Source organism: Schistocerca serialis, chromosome 6, assembly GCF_023864345.2.
Source record: "Schistocerca serialis cubense isolate TAMUIC-IGC-003099 chromosome 6, iqSchSeri2.2, whole genome shotgun sequence".
Lineage (NCBI taxonomy): Eukaryota > Metazoa > Arthropoda > Insecta > Orthoptera > Acrididae > Schistocerca > Schistocerca serialis.
This window is the reverse complement of record NC_064643.1, coordinates 103,991,770-104,011,181: the sequence shown is the minus strand read 5'-3', so window position 1 is coordinate 104,011,181 and position 19,412 is coordinate 103,991,770. Positions and strand designations below refer to the sequence as shown.

The following is a 19,412-nucleotide window of genomic DNA, read 5'->3' as shown; positions in this document are numbered from 1 at the left end:
GTCAAAAGTCAGGGTCGTAATGTTGAGGTTTAAGCCCCAACGCTTGGCATCACCAGCCAGCACATCAATAACCGCATTAATTTTTCTCTCATTAGTCCATGATCTGGGTAAAACTCTTTCACAATTCTTAATGAAATCCGTCGCGTGTATACCGCCTTTTTTCAAGGGGTCGAACCGCTCCTCTTTCGTCAACAATTCCGAACTATGTGCACAGATTGGCACATAGCTCTGTTTTTCATCAAGTTTCTTTTCTAATTCCGACACTCTCGTAATTACTTGGCAAGTGGTTGTCGCAAGCGTTTCCACTTCCCTCTTTTTCTCTTCGCAGGTATTAGCCTGCTCCCTCACTTTAGTGTCTACTTCGGACACTAAAGCCTTTAAAGTTTCCACCTTCTGTTGATCCTCTTTTTTCACTAATTGAATTTGTTCCGTCACCTTATTCTCGATGATCGGAGCAACTGCTTCTCCTACACTTTTCTCGATTCTGCTAATTTCGGAATCAAAACGAGTATTTATGCTCGCAATTTCCGCCTGAACGCCTATCATTTCCTGTTTAAGATTACCGATTTCGGTATTAATTACAACAATATCTTCTTTGATTTCATCAACTTTTGTATTAACAACTCCAACATTGTTGTTAACAACATTAATAGCTTTGTTCTGATTGTCTAGCTTTCGTTCAATCTTTTCAGACTGAGCTTCTTGCTTGGCAGACAGAGCTATAATTTCTGCCGATTGACTCTTGATTTCATTAATCAAAACATTCAATAAATCAGTTAAATTCCCGGAGACTACCGGTTTTACTTCCGTAGCTGGTTCCTCTATACATGTTCCCCCGTATTCATCATCAAGGGGTACAGATTTTATTTTCGCTTCCGATTCCGAAACATTTTCTAAAGTTTGGAATTCCATTTCTGCTCTTTGTTGCGTTTCGGCGGTCGCGTCTTTCATGCTAGCCGCCTGCCCCTGAACAATGGGAACCGCCGTGCGCGTTTCCCACTGTTCGACCGATTGTTCCGTATCCAAGTCTACCAAATTTTGGTAATTGTTGCCTTCACTCATTTTAATAATTTTCAATATAAATGACAAATCTCAAATATAATACGGATTACTCCCACTACTTATTCTCGCTGACGTAACGGCCTGTACGTAACCAGTACGTTGTTACGATATTTGCACAATGCAAACTTCGTGTCCAGAACAACCTCAAAATTGAAGATTGTCCTGTCACGGTCGCCACGTGTAACCTCCCCCCTCACTTACCGACCTTAATGACAGTGAAAAATGAAACCGCGTGTACCTAATGGAAATTTGGGAAAAGCAATCGTCACCGAAGTTAATCTATCGGTAAAGAGGGAGGAAAGGGTTACATCTTAATGAAAGGAAAAATGCAAATGAAACTGGTGGAAATTAATTTTGAAAAGGGATAAAGTTAATAAAGAAAGTAAATGTGCGGCCGTTACGTTAACAATTAACTAGCGGTAATTAGATATTTGAGATTTGGAGGAAATCACGGTCGCCAGTCCTAAGGACAATTACTATAGTAACTGAAAAAGTAAGGTTATTACACATATAATTAGCACTAGAAGCGTGGCAACTGAAGGTTGACACGTGTAGTGTGAAAACTGAAAGTTTGTCAGAAGTAATAAATTTCGCTACACTCTGACTTAATTTAGCAGAAGAATTAATAAAACCAGAAAACTGAAAGTTAATTTAGTGACTGAAATTAATAAGAAGCTTTCTTTCTGAAGCACATCGAAATCCAGTAAAATACGGTTAGTCTTGGACTACCTCAACAATCATTTCAAAAGCAACTTGACTCTACGCAATTTAGAAACAAGAGATTTAACTTTGAATTTGAATTAACTGATTCTGAACTATTAACAATAGTAAAATTTAGTACGTACCAAGCTGAGCTGCAGTCACAGGTAAGCTAAAATATGCTAACAAAACTCGCACTCTAAATTTGTGCTCGTGTAACCTAAATATTGTAGCCAGCTACTGAACTTTGAAATTAAAGCAGTGAAATCTAATTATATTATTTTAATGCTGGCGTTTGAATTTCAACGACACTCGGGTTCATTTCGGAAAAGGAAGGGACCCTGCTTGGCAATGCAATCGGGACAATGAGCAACAAAGGTTCATGCTAAGTTGCTGTAATTTTGCGAGGCAAATGGAACAATTTGAAAAGCTGAGGTCTGCCATACAGTTCTGAAACTTTACGTGCTTTTAGTCTTCCTTGTTGGTTGATTGAAGGTTTGAAGCCGTCGATCGAGGAGGTGGCGACAGTCACTCATTGTCGGCCGTCGCTGTTGCAGAAGCTGGATGTTGGCGCGCCTTCTTCTCGACACGGTCACCAGGCGAAACGGGCTCTTGATGTGCGCCAGCTAATGCTTCCCGTCCGCGACACCATGTCAGAAACTATCATCGCGAGTCGAGCGCAATTACATGCTGCCAAACCCCGAAAGCGCGGCAACTCGCGGGAGCGTCACACAACACACCTGCTCCACTCGCTACTCCCGCCAGACCCTCACTGCCCCCGCTCCACGCGGCAGAGTTAACACTACCAAAGATCCTACACACTTTGATTCTTCACACGACCCATCGATGTAATCGTTCGATAGCAGTTTTCCCTAGGCAAGACCCAGCGTAAAAATACAAATAATATTTACGAAACAAACCAATTATACATCGACATGAGTGCATAAATATATATATACAAACAGTAAAACAATTACAATATATAAAGAGACAGAAATGTCATATCTTGAGGTAACAAAACAAGGAAAAAAATAATAGTACAATAGATGGAAATAGGAGGATATGCATTTCCGGCGTTACGCTTGTAGTCACCAGTGAAATGGCAGTTGAGCATAGGAACAAGAAGCACGATATTTGTGCATTTGATGACAGATTGATCATGAGAGCCAAGTGTATTGATGGGCAACAATATGTTGATAACAGGTCTCCTATCAGCTGTTGTAGATTATAACAGTGGATAGAAAAGTTAAAATGCAGCAAATTATTTATCAACTAACTGCAGCAGCAACAAGCAGGCACCCATATAGTACAGATCCACCACCTGATTGTGGGACAGAGAATCTACTGGTCCACATATGTATCCTAATTCACTATATGATACAGGCCACAGAAATTAGCACAGATGCAGGAATGCTACCATTGTGTGTTTGATGTGTGGATACACCTTGACTAACTGGTTAGCATGGACAATGTTTTTCGGGGATTTTGATATTTTTTTGTTGAATTTGGTGTTCTCTTTTGGCAGTTTTGGTACCTTTTTTTTACAGTTTCTGTGGGTGCTTCTCCCTCCCCCCCCCCCCCCCCCCCCCCACTCCCCCCTCCCCAAAATTGCCTTTTTTCAGTTTTGACATAATTTTTTGGCCTTTTTTTTTGTAGTTTCGGAGTTATTTGCGTCATTCAGTTTTACTTTTTGGCAGGTTCGGCATTACTTCCTTGCAGTTTCAGAGCTATTTTTTGGTGTTTTTTCCCTGCCGATTTTGGTGTTATTTTAGTTTCTGACAGCTAGTTCTTTTTGTCATATTTCACTTTCTTATGTTGTTATGTTGAAAATGAAAATATTCTTTCCAACTATGATATTTACTGACACCAGCTGTACATTTATCTACATTAACATTAAAAACATTTACACGAAACTTATTAAATCTAATAAGTTGTGTGTGCCAAGTTGGTAATTGTAGGAAGTAAGTTTTTTCAGCTGGTCTTTCCCAAGTGGGTTGTGGAGGAGACCCAACAAGATGGCTCAAGGGCAAAATAATTCCCCAGGATGGCAGGCCATTCCAAGCACCTGTTGGGAAAGGTGACGTGGCAGAAGGGAGTGTTTTAGAGTGGAGCGATTAGCATGAGTGGGGATGGGCCAATGAAATGTGACTACTGTGTCTGAGTGGCTGAAAGACCTGAATGTTATAAAATTATGTGGAGTGGTTTGGAGCTCATGAAATCGGAGGTAGTCAATTGGACAGCATCATGGATGTTTAGTCAGTGACTTCTTGGAGTGGAATGTTCAGAGACTAGTGATCCGGGAAGTATTTCTTCCAGTACAGAAAGCTGAGAGTACTAACAAGGACATTTATTATGTCTGAGTGTGGGAGTTGATAGTAACAAAGCGGGGACATTGTTTCAACTGTTAGCTGTGTTCATATTCCTGTTCAGCTGTCAGTTCGTGCAATCTTTCTGGCAAGAGTTGGGTTGCCAGAAGACACTAATTAGTGGCCTTGTACTTGTGAGAAATTTAATCATGTCCCATAGGGTGACGCAGGGCAGGCAGCACTTATATAAGGTGATTGTACATGTGTAGCAGTGCAGAGAATTAGTCCTGGGTGTGATAATAAACATTTACAATTAAAATTGCAGATCAGTTGGCCATGTAATTTGTTTGGTGCACCACACCTTGCAGAGATTATGTGGTTTCTGGCCACAGCCGCAAGTGTGATATCGCACAGTGCCAGGAAGCTCTGAAAATGGGAGAAATGAACATTTCAGTGTGAAAACAGTCACCCAGAGTCTATATTTGAACATGGTCTTCAGCACAAGAAGATACATTTGGTAATGTCCACATTTCCTCTGGCATGGGAAGTTGCTTTTCCCCAAAATTATGAAGGAATTTATATCCCTTTAGAATATCTACATGACTGGAACCTGCCATTCCAGATGCAGTGTGAGCGTTAATAATAGAGGTCGTAATTATCATCCTGTATTTGAAACAGGAGCTTACGGCGGTGAAGACAACAGACTTATGTGGATATGTGGCCATAAGTGAGGCCCATTTGCATTAACTAAATGGCATATTTTCATAGTACATAAATATATATACAAGAAGCAAACAGATACAGCAATTTAACTACGAACATGTGAATTTGTTTTTGGAAATAAATCAGGACACTAATGATGTTTTCACTTTAATGTTGATTCAATATTTTTTGCTATTTTATGAATGAAGTTTGGGGAGACAGCTTAACCCTTTGGATGGCCTGAGCTGTAGCTTAGATTGGAAGATCGTAATTCAGTTGTTGCAAGGCCAGTGATCATGATTCCATAAGAAGTTATCATATTACATAAGCAGCATGATTTAAAACTGAGTGAGGTAGCGCAGTGATAAGCACACTGGACTCGCATTCGGGAGGGTACTAGTTCAAACCTGTGTCCAGCCATCCTGATTAGGTTGTTGTGATTTCCCTAAAGCACTTCAGGCAAATGCCAGGATGATTCCTCTGAAAGGTCACGGCCAACTTCCTTCCCTATCTTCCCTAATCTGATGTGAGACCGATTACCTCACTGTTTTGTTCCATCCTCCAAATCAACCACTCAACGACCATGATATTTCATATTTACTACTGTGTACTACAAAAAATGCAGTTCAATAGATGTGCTACTATAAAAGTCTCCCATAAACATTATTTTTGGTACTGTTTGTGGTGTAAAAGTATCAGGAAATGTGCCATTGGTGACTAAAGGTGTTACTGAAATGGAGTTCATCGGTCATAGGCTATTTTTGTTTCTACGGCCATAGTTCCTTGTGTGGTAAATGAACTGTCATTTAAGATTATACATGAGAAATGGTCAGAATTAATATCAATATTTAGTAACTAGCAATTTACAGTATTAGTAAACTGCTAGCCTCTGATTTGAGAGATCATTACATGGAATTGGGGAAAATGCCAAGTTCATGTTACATTGTTAAAAAGCTGCTGATTTTGCATTATCATTAATGTGGAATTTTCCTACCCCTACTGATTAGTGATGAAACTTTTTAGTGTGTACTGGTTGCAGGGTAGGGAGGTATTGAAAGCCACCCAAGGCAGTGGAACCTGCCATCCAGGCAGGTAGCAGAGTTATTCTCATATTGGGAATATTTACACAGGGTGAAATAGGATATCACTTTCCTCGGCCACGGGTAGATGACCCATGAATCTGATGTACAGTCATGCACATGTTTTTGTTCACCCTAAGCATTTTAGTCAACCTCTACCTACAACAAGACAGTCTATCACCCCATCAATCCCAGACTTGGTCAGAATTACTTGAAAAACATTCCACAGCAGATAAGGAAGTACTTGTGTGTTCCACCTCACTCCACCCTCTCCTCCCAGTCAGTTGCCCTCAGTTCTGTTGTACACATCTGCGACCCCATTGAATGTGGTGTGTATACCTTAGATGCAGCTATCTCATGGAGTTGTGAGCAGCTGTTGAGCAGCCATGGATCATGATTGTTTCACAACACTTGTGGTGCATGTGGAATACATGTCACAACAGTATGTTATTGCTATCAGGGGAAAAGGGGTGGTGATACACTCTATTAAATTGGTGCTTGTAATTTAGTTGCCAATAGATGTGTTCAGACTGTCTGTGGTCAAACTTTTATCCGAGATTAGAGATATATAATAAGTGTTCTAATAATATAGATCAGCACAGAACTTTCTTGTTTCACATATCTAGCTTTCGTTGTTTGGTAGTTACTGGGGATATTTGTATTAGTGATGTTAGCTGTATTATACAAATCACATGAGATATTCATATGGTTCCTCACCGTATTGTTTGCAGATTTGTTGGTGTTTATGATGATAAATTTGTGCTTCCTTTTTCAGAGGTGAAGCTGCATTTCGTGCAATGATGTCTGGATTTGGGTGGGCAAAACACCCAATGATTCAACGTATACATTCCTTGCCTCCAGAGATTCCAATAACCATAATATATGGTTCAAGATCTTGGGTTCAGAACACACCGGGAGAAACAATAAAGCAAGCTCGCACAAATTCATATGTCAATGTGCAGGTAAGATATTCTAAGCAATGTGAGCAAAAACATGCAAAATTTCGTTTGCTAAACATGAAAGAAAAATAGAGGTATATACCAGTAAACCACTCCTGAGTGGTAATGGGGAAATATAGTTACTCATTATTTCCATCCTGTTATCTTCCTTTACTCCTACAGCCAAATATCTCCGTCACAACATATGAACTTTTAGTCATCATATACTGATAGATCAGTTGTATTTGTAAGTTTACAATTAGCGAGATCTAATTTTTATAACGTTTTTGCTAGTGTATATAATGACCCTGCGCCATCTACTCTGCTTGTAACTATAATGTACTATTAACCTCCTTTATTACAAATGGCTGGTTGTGCCTGTTAAACTGTGTGACCTTGCTACAACCTTAAAAAAAAAAAAAAAAAAAAAAAAAAACATTGTTAGCTCTCCTTTAAAGTAAACTGGACTCTTACAAATGATAACTATCCAGAAGGTAGGAGACGAGGTACTGGCAGAAGTAAAAATGTGAGTACCGGGCGTGAGTCGTGCTTCGGTAGCTCAGTTGGTAGAGCACCTGCCCGCGAAAGGCAAGGGTCCCGACTTCGAGTCTCGGTCGGGCACACAGTTTTAATCTGCCAGGAAGTTTCATATCAGCGCACACTCCGCTGCAGAGTGAAAATCTCATTCTGGAAACATCCCCCAGGCTGTGGCTAAGCCATGTCTCCGCAATATCCTTTCTTTCAGGAGTGCTAGTTCTGCAAGGTTCGCAGGAGAGCTTCTGTAAGGTTTGGAAGGTTGGAGACGAGATACTGGCAGAAGTAAAGCTGTGAGTACCGCGCGTGAGTCGTGCTTCGGTAGCTCAGATGGTAGAGCACTTGCCCGCGAAAGGCAAAGGTCTCGAGTTCGAGTCTCGGTCGGGCACACAGTTTTAATCTGCCAGGAAGTTTCAAATGATAACTGTGTTTGTACCTGTCTGAATATTAATTAGGCTATTATACTTTTTCATAGCATTTAGTCAAGAACTAGAGTGTTGTCTACACTACACTTAACTTCACACCTTTAATTATTTTGATGAGTCATGTTTCGTACCAAAACACAGTGTCATTATTTACTACTGAGCTCAGAACCAATACTAACTCACCTTCAAAACTTTCCTCCTTTTGATATATGCCACCAGTCCTGAAAGAACAGAATCTTGAAGGTAAATCTGTTCGTTAAACTTGAAACAGTAATGAATGTGTGTTTGAATAAACAGATTTTTTGCTTTAGTACCAGAATTAAACGAACAATTGAAAGACTTCCCTTTAAAACATTACTTTATGAACTGTGCAAAGAAAAATAAGTTAATTATTGTCATCAGACTGAATTTATTTTAGTCTTAAGAATTTAAGCAATGGCTGTTACGAATGTTTTGTATCTCCATTTTCATTTGTTAATGAACCACAAAAAACTTGCACTAACGATACAGCCCAACTGCCAACCCTGTATCAACACTGTCCAGTGGGTTAGCCTACTGCACATTTTCTCTTGTAGAAAAGGTGTTCCAGAAATGGAACGATAAGGAAAAACTTGGCAGTTCTCTGGCCTAATGGCTTCCCCGTTTCGTTGGCTGAGTACTTCTCTTTTCATAATAATAAATAATAAATCCCAGAGTTTACAAATGTTATTGTTTTAAATCCTTAAGTATACACCAAAGGAATAAAGTGTTTAATTATTAATCAAAATATTCTTTTACCATTATTTTATACCTCTTTAAATAATCATGATTAAGTCATATCAGAAATTTACAACACACTACATAAATATAACAGTAATACTGTTCTGTTACAAGCAGCATGTAAAATGCACCACACAAGGAATTATTGCATTTTGTATATTGCAGGTAATTACAGGTGCTGGACACCATGTATATGCTGATAAAAGTGAAACTTTTAATCAGCATGTACTTGAAGCATGTGAGCTGTCAGACAGACGTGATAGCAGACTGTTGGGTACTCTTCCTCAAAATGGAGATGATGAAAGTGATGATGAAAAAAGTGAAAGTGATGCTGAGGGAAATATACTGGAGGATATACGTTTTGTTCCTAGTTGAAACAGTCTATGGATCTCATATTTCGTGAAATGTAAAACTGCAATTTGTTTGTAGTTGAATTTGTTGAAGATTGAAATTCATATATGCAATTGTTTTAAATATCTTAAATTTTATTTATGATAAAATGGAAATTCAGTGTAAAATAAAACATATTTTAACATGTATAAGATTTTAACAATTTTTGAAAATGGAAGATGGGCCACTTATTACCAGATGTCAAAACAGGATATGGAGTAGGGATGAGACACAAATCTGAAAATGTAATTACACTCTAGCTTTTATAAGTGTCATTAATTTCCGAATTGGAAGAAAGGAAGTACTGATTATAAAAAAGGTATATGAGATTTATGGATTGATGTTCATAGCCAAGGAAAGTTACTTGATGAGACCTATCAGTAAACATAAATGTGAGTGAGTGGTGGCCTAACTTCACTAAACTCTAGGTTCAACCATAATTTAAATTTTCTCTTTAACCTCAGATATCGTTAATTTGTCAGTGGGCAAGTAGACTTCTATTGCATCTCACTAATATTAGTGATATATATATATATATATATATATATATATATATATATATATATTTTTTTTTTTTCATGTTGAATAAGATTTTAATTTGTATATTGCTTCCTCTTTTCTTAATTTCACTATATTGGCTAAATACAGAACCACCTCTCTGCTGATGGCAAGATATTACAGAAAATAAGGAAACGTGAATAAGACTTTGAGCAGTGACATTATGTATCCATGAGCATATGTCCCTACAGTTCCTCTTGCTATATTGAATATGCAATTCAAAGTTTCAAACTTTTGCACACTTTCCTTTTTGTGTTTCCCTTCATCTACATTTCTGCTGCGTAGCTTTTTTTATTATTTTGTATGTCTTCCAGGACTTATTATTACACATGTAGTGTATAGATTAGTACTTCCCAAATTTGTGAGATGTTGCATGTGTAAGTAATGGGAGTAGGGTCCTGTTACGTTCCAGTCTTCCTTTTGTTGTTCTCTGAAATCACCTCAGGTGATCTTCCCTAACTTGTGTTCTATTTGAGTGAGTGCTGAGTTTAATGACATTAATGTTGTAGGGACTTGAAACTGTAAGCTATTTTCTTTACACTATAAAAATGGTAATGTGTCTATATATGGATGCTAATACCATTAGAATCACATCATTGCATTTTTTCCCATTGACGAGATATTTTTCAAGAAATTTGTGTGTAACAGTACTTGAACATCTATTTTGTAACATGATGTGATATATTTGTTATGCTTATTTCATGTTTTGTTTGAATGTGAAATAATGTAAAAATATCAACAGTGGATGTTGCTTAAATCTGTGATGGACAATCACCAAAGAACTGTTTAGTGATAAGAAATTTTGGTAACTAAAGAACATAAAAGTAAATAATATTTTAGATAATGTGTGTAACAGATCTTATTTTTACCTCTAACCCTCTGTATTGGTATCACAAAAGTATGGTATATATGCTACATAATTAATTTGAGAATTAATGTTTTCCATTTGCAATGATTGAGCACTTAAAGTTCTTCTTGTAAATATTTGGTGTATCAATGAAATAATAATAATAATAATATGAGGAGGATAGATTGCTACTCACCACGTAGGGAACACATGAATTTCACACAAATACATTGAAAAAAGAATACTAAATATCATTAGCTATCAGACTAAGTCCATTACCAGATATAGACAGAAGAAACACATGCACATGATTATGCATGGCCACTGTCATCTCTGGGCACTAAAATCTGACTGCATCTGAGGCGAGCAGCAATGGTACACGAGGTGTTACCTACACTCTGCTAAGGCTCTTATCCATAAGTTGTATGCAGGTGAAATGGGATGGCTCAGAAGTCAGATCTTCATTGGGTGCTCCTTTCAGAGTTGAGCCATAGGTGCTTGCAGACACAGTGGCTGCGTGTGTTCAGGGCCATGTGCGTGTGTGTGTCTTCCAATAGCAGTCTCCCCCTCCCTCCCCTCCCAATGTGTGCACCCACCACTCAGGACTGCCTCTACGTGGCGAGAAGCAGTTTATCCTTTTTTATATTATCCTGTCCAGGATTTTCCATTGTTTGGTGTATCACAAAGTTTGAAACCGACAATGACCCATCATTTTGTGAATGTTTTATATGAAGGAAAGCAGTTGCAGATGCACAGAGAAACTGGGGTTGATTTTGTGGCATAATTGATATTAATATTCCATCACTTGAAGGCTTAACTCAGATATCTAACCGAAAATAGGCTATTTTATGTAATGAATATTTTATGAAAAATAGACTATACATTTCAACCTTTATAAGTTTGAAAATCAAGAAGCGACAATGGGTCCTTCAGTATAATCTTTTGATATGTTTTGACATTTTGCAAAGAACTTGGCATAGTAGGTTTAATTGAAAATTACAAAGTACATCATAAATGCACTTGTAGTGACTGAGCGCCAGAGGCTGGGCACACACACGGAGAAAAACAGTGGGAAACACAGTCCAGGCCAAGTCTGGCGATGAGCAAGTTCATCACAACAAATCACTGAACTGTCCTAATTGGGCACATAGAACCTACACAGAACATAAACTTTGCGGGAGAGAGTGCGCCCACTGTTGGTGTGCAGGTGTCCTCAATCTGCTGGTGGTGGCACTGCCAATGAGGGGTGCCGACACTCTAATTTGGTAGTCTTGCCTGCAGCGCAAAATGTGAACTCTGCAGGTGTGATGGTGGTGATGTAACTGGACACACCTCCACATCTCATACCCCCTCTGGGGATTTGGAGCCACATGTATTGGTGGTAAAAGGTGGACGGTCATGTGAATGGGACTAATGTCAGAGACGGACTGGTGTGGTCAAGCATGCCATGGGGCATGCCCAGGTGATTCTGCAGTATTGGCAGTGATGCGATGGCAGATGCATGTTGATGATGATGATCACCTCCATTGGCTTGTTGGCATCGAATGATGCATTGTTGCTGTGGCACTGGATTGTCAGCTATCTCCAGCGTGGCAGGATGTACAGTGAGAAGTGGTCCAGATGATGGCAAGCCAGATATGGGACAAGACCACACGTGCCACTGGCATGAAATCTGTGCCATCAGCGGTGAGGGATAGGGCAGAAACAATGAGCGATTCTGTGGGAGGGTGGTGTCCAGGCACACTCTGTCGAGCACTGGCAGAGGACAATGTTCTTGCTCAACAGTTCCTCAAGTGAAGGTGCACCTGTGCACGACACTTGCATGTTGACTCCTTGCTGCAGTCTACAGTGATTGTGGGTAGGTCAGGTCAGTGCCCCGATGGTTGGAGAGCAGCAGAGTATTGGTGTCAACAGTGAATGTTTGCGTACTGCATTTCTCTTGCACTGTAGCTAGCACCCATCCAAGCTGCTGACTAACAGTATGTTCCCAGACATACATGCTAGGTGTATCACAATGGATGTGAGTGCATGTTGGGGCATGCCGCAAGGCAGATTGGGTGCAGCAGAGTCCTGGGTTGTCAGTTGTGGAGGATCCTTGCCACGCTTGTGCCAGGCAGTGGTGTAGTTCTGTAGGTACCGTGAAACAGAGGAATACCGAGTCTGCCAAGCACTTTTGTAACTGCAATTTAAAGGTCCACACAATATGCTTCACCTTCCCACATGATTGTGAGTGAAAATGCGTGGACGTGAGATGGGCAATACAATTTTGGCTGTAGAAATCTTGAAACAGCACTGATGTGAAATGAGGGCCGTTACTGGAGACAATCATTAGGGCAACCCTTCAGTCACAAAGACCTGTGGGAGAGCTCACTCAGTAGCTACCTTGGTGGTGGAGTGCGTTTGCAGAATATGTGGGTAAATGGACAACATATTGACCTCCACCTACCGTACAGAATGACAGAAGAGATTGACAGAGATGGTGTAATTGTGGCCCTACAGCTGAGGTGGCATGGGCTGTGGAGCAAAAGTTCTTGGCAGCACCAGTTACTGTTTAGCACTGTTTTTATTTACAGATATCCTCTCAATCACTGAGTTAGTGCCAAGCCAGTAGACAAAAAGCTGCACAAGGAGCTTCATGCAGGTCATACCCCGGTGGGCATGGTGTAAGAGACCAATGGTATGAGTCCACAGGACTGAAGGGACAATGACCCAGGAGTCATCCGAGTCAGTCCTTAGGAGGAAAGTGCCAGTGCCTACCGCCAGCCACTGATGGAGAATAAAATGGGAGCCGAGTGGACCAGACACCTCGGCAGGCAGGCGCTTTGGCTGCCATCACACACAAAATCAACTACCTCTCGAAGCAGGGATCTAGGTGGGTAGCTTGTGCCATGCGATGTGGCATTACTGGAAGTATATCCACCATGTGCTTCAAGTAATCATCAATCTGGAAACAGCCAATTTTAGATTTGTCAAAGTCTGGATCAGGTCCCACGGGCAGGTGTGGTGCACACTCAGAAACTATGCCTAAAGCCGCCATTCCGATCAGAGAATAATTGCGTTGAATGGCTGTCAACATTTTGGTACAAGGGGCTGCTCAGAGCCATCTGCCTTTCTGTAAGCTCACACCCCTCCAACGCCATAGTGGGAAGCGATTATTGCCAGGACAAATTTTTTGCCCAGTATAAAGGTACCAAGGCACAGCAATGTCTTTAGCAGTGTCTTTATATGCGTGGAAACTCCATTGCACGCTGGTAACCAAAAGAAAGAAAAACTGCTTTTTTGCAACTTTTTCAATGAGTGAGTTGTGTCTGCCAAGTTAGGGAGAAATTTTGAAAAATAACTGGTTTTGCCCAGAAATGATTCGAGTTCTTTCAGGTTTCGCAGTTTAGGGAGTTTGAGTCGCCACTACATGGTGCTTCGTAGATTTCACACTGTTCTTTCAAAGAAGGTGGCCCAAATGTTCAATTTCTGTATGAAAAAACTTTGATTTTTACAGATTGCACTTAAGGCCCTTCCCTTGCCATTTAGTGAATAGAATCAAGGGTTAGTGAGGGTGTTCCTGCCATGAGGAATCTGTGACATTGTCTTTAAGATAGTTTGCACAGGATGGAACCCCTCGTGTTAACTGTTCTAAAAATCAATGAAAAATTATGTATATACCCGAAAATAATAAAGTTTTGAAAATATAATTGGATAGATAAAAAAATCTACTCACCAAATGGCGACAGGAGAACATACATATAAAAGGTATTATGAGTACAAGCATTTGGAGGCAGTGGCTGCTTCTTTTGGCAGAAGGGAAAGAAGGAAGGGTGAAGGAAAACGACTTTTGGGGTTTAGGAAAAGAGGCAGAGTTTGGAAAAGTCGCCCAGAACCCTGGGTCAGAAGAATGTTACTGGACGGGATGAGAAGGAAAGACTTCTTATCCCATCCATTGAGTCTCCCCCGACCCGGGATTACTTGTGACTTGTCGGAACTCCACCCCTTTTGCTAAACCTCACTAGTCCTTTTCCTTCACCCCTCTCCCCTCCCTGTCAAGCCTCCAGCCTTATATGTGTGTTCTCCTGCCACCAATTGGTGAGTAGATTTTTTGTCTGTGTAATGTTAAATGACGACCACACTCGCAGTACCAAATGACCAAATGAATAGAATGGTAAAGTCCAAGGGACATCTAGATGATCATTATCTGTCAAGAGCCATGATCCAGCCAAGTCTATTTTAGAAAAGCAGTCACCGTTCATGAGCTGTGTATTATTTTTGGCCAGGGAATGGTGTAGCTATCCACTACAGACTAGATGTTAATGGTGGACTTAAAATGTCTGCACAAAATAGGTACCCTGTAAGTCTTCCGATAACAACCAGTGATGGTACAGGCTGTGCAACCAGTCCAATTTTTGCTTAACCGCCAGCCACAGAGCAGATGGAATAGGCACTGCATGACAAAATTTGAGAACAGCCAACACTTACAGTGTGATGTGGAACCCATCTTCTGCAGCACCCAATCCCAGTGAAAACAGTGTCCAAACTCGTGGCAGAAGTCATCTAGTGCCCGGAACAGGATGAAACTGGAAATGAGATGTGCAGCATCCTCAATTGGAAAAAAAAACCATGAGTGCATCAAGATCAATAATATTTTTGGACGTTGCACTGTTGATGGCAAAAAAAAACATGAGCGCATATGATAAACTGATACTCAACGTTGATCGTGAACTGGCCTGAAGAAGAATTGGCTGACCTCTGTAACAGACCAAATGATGAGTGATGGAGGAAAGAAAAAGGTGACTCAAGTGATGATACTTTTCAAGATTCAGAGATGTCCTGGTATTGACCTGGAAATGGAATGATCTTTGCAGAATTTGCAGTATAATATAAATCTTGCATGGAAGTCTGAGCTCCTGGCTGAGCATCAGTGTGACAATATGAACCTCCAGGAGGTCTTATGTCTCCATCCGAGTACTGGCCATGCTGGCATCTGTGGCAGATAGTTGCAACATGAACTTCGTTAAGGCTAGCTGTGCATGCAGATGTGGAAGCAACTACAGACATGTGCTGCGAAACAATCAGGACAAGACGGGAAACTGCATTGAGTAGAGCCACAGTCTGATGGTGAACAGTGCGAACAAGAAGAAAACAATGAAGGTGTTGGTGAATGATGCTGTTGCTGTGGTATGGAAAGCACTGCCGCTACTCCCACTGTGTCAAACTGTTCAATCGCAGCATGTGACACTTACAACACCTGAGCTGTTGTCAGGACTTTCTCGACTGTGGCATCTTCCAATCACAATGCCTCCTGACACACTTCTCTGGCTGGACCAGAATGGACGACAACATTGCATATCAGAGAGTCAGCATAGGAGCATTGACAGTAAGCACTTGTAAATCTGTACTTCCAACTCAACCTCCAGAGGTTGGCTTATGCTTACCTGATGGGATTGGCCCTGCTTCTGTTGTCACTGGTGAAATTCCATATGGTAAGCCACAACATGGGTTTGCTTATGATGATCATCATTAAGCAACTCACAGGATTGAGAAAACAATAATGCTGCATGGTCCATTGACAGAGCGAGTTTCTGAAGCAAAAGAGATGTTTTCAGGCTTGATCCAAGACAAGAAAAAGGAGTTTTGCAGAGATGGGTCCATTACCTGAAATACTGCATAACACTGCTGCACAAGTACAAGTCCCACTCTTCCTTCGCCTCTTGGTACAGTGAAAGAGCTGTGGGCATGGGTGGTTGTGCTGAAGGTGGGTGTGGAAGGACCATGTCACCCTGTGAAGTTGTAACCAGCTAACGAAGCAAGTCTAACTACTGTTGTTGCGGTTTGAGCTGATGCAGTTGTAACAACTGAACCATTGCTGTAGTCATTGTGCTCATGGAACACACACACACAACAAAATGACATTTTTGCCAAAAACTGTAGCATCTACAGTTGCAAATAACAAAGTACACAGTAAATACAATTTCAGTGACCCTCTGCCACACACCGCTTGGTGGCTAACGGAGTATATATGTAAATAGATATGTAGATATGAATATAATAGAAAGAAACATTCCACATGGGAAAAATATATTAAAAAAAGATGCTGTGACTTACCAAACGAGAAAGTGCTGGTAGATAGACACAATAAAAAACACACACACAAATATCAAACTTTCGCAACCCGTGGTTGCTTTATCAGGAAAGAGGGAAGGAGAGGGAAAGACAAAAGGATGTGGGTTTTAAGGGAGAGGGTAAGGAGTCATTCCATTCCTTGATGCGGAAAGACTTACGTTAGGGGGAAAAAGGGACAGGTATACACGTGCGCGGGCGCGCGCGCGCGCGCGCGCGCGCGCACACACACACACACACACACACACACACACACACACACACACACACATCCATCCGCACATATACAGACACAAGCAGACATATGCAAAGGCAAAGAGTTTGGGCAGAGATGTCAGTCGAGGCGGAAGTACAGAGGCAAAGATGTGGTTGAGTGACAAGTGATGTACGAGGCGCGGCAAATTGAAATTAGCGGAGGTTGAGGCCAGGTGGGTAACAGGAAGAGAGGATATATTGAAGGGCAAGTTCCCATCTCCGAAGTTCTGATAGGTTGGTGTCGGTGGGAAGTATCCAGATAACCCGGACGGTGTAACATTGTGCCAAGATGTGCTGGCTGTGCACCAAGGCATGTTTAGCCACAGGGTGATCCTCATTACCAACAAACACTGTCTGCCTGTGTCCGTTCATGCTAATGGACAGTTGGTTGCTGGTCATTCCCACATAGAAGGCTTCACAGTGTAGGCAGGTCAGTTGGTAAATCACGTAGGTGCTTTCACATATGGCTCTGCCTTTGATCGTGTACACCTTCCGGGTTACAGGACTGGAGTAGGTGGTGGTGGGAGGGTGCATGGGACAGGTTTTACACTGGGGGTGGTTACAAGGTTAGGAGCCAGAGGGTAGGGAAGGTGGTTTGGGGATTTCATAGGGAAGAGGTTACGAAGGTTAGGTGGACGGCGGAAAGACACTCTTGGTGGAGTGGGGAGGATTTCATGAAGGATGGATCTCATTTCAGGGCAGGATTTGAGGAAGTCGTATCCCTGCTAGAGAGCCACATTCACAGTCTGATCCACTGGATTCTCTTGTACCAGAACACTGTCTTCAGGGCAGAATTTGATGAGCTATTGCTGGAGAGTTGCTGTCTCAGCTGGATGTTCAAAATCATGCACAGTAAATTGACCTATCTGAGGCACACCATCTTGTCACAGCACTGACAATGTGGGTGGAGAGGTTAGCATGTTCAGTGAAGCCGAAATCTATGCCAGCTGTGGTGCAGCTACTGGCAGGGTCTCCCATACCAGACAGGTCTCAGCAAATGAACTGGATGCTGCATGTCCCACAATACTCTGTCTTCCACACCAATTCCTGTAGTCATTCCCCAGGTGCCTAACTCAAGGTGTGGTACCATCTGTGCCAAGGGTTTCATGGCTACTGGGCTACTGGCTGATCTCCCTGAGTAATTAGCCTTGCACTGGGTGTGGCTCTGTGGTGTTGATGGATATATCATCAATCCTTGTGTGACCAAAGTGGAGAACACAGAAGCAAAATAAGAATTGAGGGACTTGGAGAGAACTTAAGAACTTATAACTTCTTTATTATACAATTTTGTAAGACACGAATTGGTGTGTTACTTAGGCAATGATACGTTTACAATCCTCTAAAACAAGACAATCTTCTTTTGTCTCTTGTGATGTCACAGAACATCTGTCACTGAAGCCAACCTTATTGATTTCAAAACACTCACCGACACACAGCAAAACACCATATGGCAGAACAACCTGCTCCCGAATCACCCCCTTCTCAGTAAGACGGTCACAATTCACTGTACCACTTACACTAGTCTTGCAGGAAATCAAATTATGCAGCCTGATCTTGATGTCGTGGTTTTTTATCTTCAGGTTGTTTGTCCCGCGGTGGTGGTGAAACTGGAGTATCTTCTGGCAATTTAACATCTTCATTTAGCAAATATGCAGGTTTCAATCAGTGGCTGGAAATGTTTTTTACGTGGTCATTCATTTTGAGTCCAAAACATTTTGGGCCTTCATATGGAGATTCTAATGACTTTTTAACTCTCTCAACCCTTACAAATACGTGTGTTGACCTGCTGAGGTCCTTGTATACAAATGGTGTCCGTTTTACTTTGTGAGCTATTTTTGCACAGGTTTCAGCTAGTTCATATATTGTTTTAGTTGTGAAACAAATTGGGGTAAGTCTGAATCCCTTTTTGTTCCATCTTCTTGAAAAAAATCACCACGTATCCTGATGAACAAACCAAAAATCATTTCTGCTATCATAGCATTAGTAATAAATGAAAAGCACCAGTTTGCTTTTGTTCTACAATATTGTAGAATATTCTGTAGAATAATATTGTAGAACAAAAGCGAACTGGTGCTTTTCATTTATTATTATAATGTTGTTCTACCAAGAACCGACGGAAGATTCTGTTAATATCATAGCATTAGTGTTTTCTCTGATTGAGCAACGAAGACCAAGAAGGATTACAGATATTGTTTGAATCCATTTTGTAGTTGAATGTGAACAGAGTGCTGCTTTAAGTGCATGATTAAATCTTTCTATTTTTCCATTGGATTGAGGATTATATGCAGTAGTTTGAGTTAGATTACGACTATATATTTTTGATAGTGCTTGAAATAGCTTAGAATTAAATTGTCATCCACGATCGGCACTATTTGATAAGATGTGCCAAATCTAGTAATCCAACAATTAAAGAAAGCTTGAGCTACAGCTTTTGCTTGCATATCCCAAAGTGGTATTACCTCTGTCCAATTCGTAACTCTATCAATACATGTTAAGCAATATGTATATTCATCAGAAGGAGGCATTGGCCCTATCAAATCCAGATGAATTACTTTAAAACATTCATCAGCGTCGGGAAAGTGTCCTATTGGTGAATGCACATGTCATGATACCTTGTTTTTTTGACAAGCATTACATGCTTGTGACCAATTTGCAATGTCCTTTTTCATATTCATCCAGACACATCTTGATGTAATCATTTTTAGAGTTGTCTTGATACCTGGATGAGCCAAATTATGATAATGTTGAAA

At 40.8% G+C, this 19,412-nt stretch overlaps 1 protein-coding gene across 1 annotated transcript in view; it reads left to right on the top strand.

Annotated features, from left to right (window-relative positions):
- The window catches only part of LOC126484367 ((Lyso)-N-acylphosphatidylethanolamine lipase-like), a 64,146-nt gene extending 55,100 nt beyond the window's left edge, over positions 1 to 9,046 (top strand). The window contains exons 7-8 of the mRNA XM_050107838.1: positions 6,624 to 6,810; positions 8,670 to 9,046. Coding sequence (XP_049963795.1) covers positions 6,624 to 6,810; positions 8,670 to 8,879 — 397 coding nt within the window. The 3' untranslated portion in view covers positions 8,880 to 9,046. The remainder of the gene's footprint in view (positions 1 to 6,623; positions 6,811 to 8,669) is intronic.
- Positions 9,047 to 19,412: the final 10,366 nt, after the last annotated feature.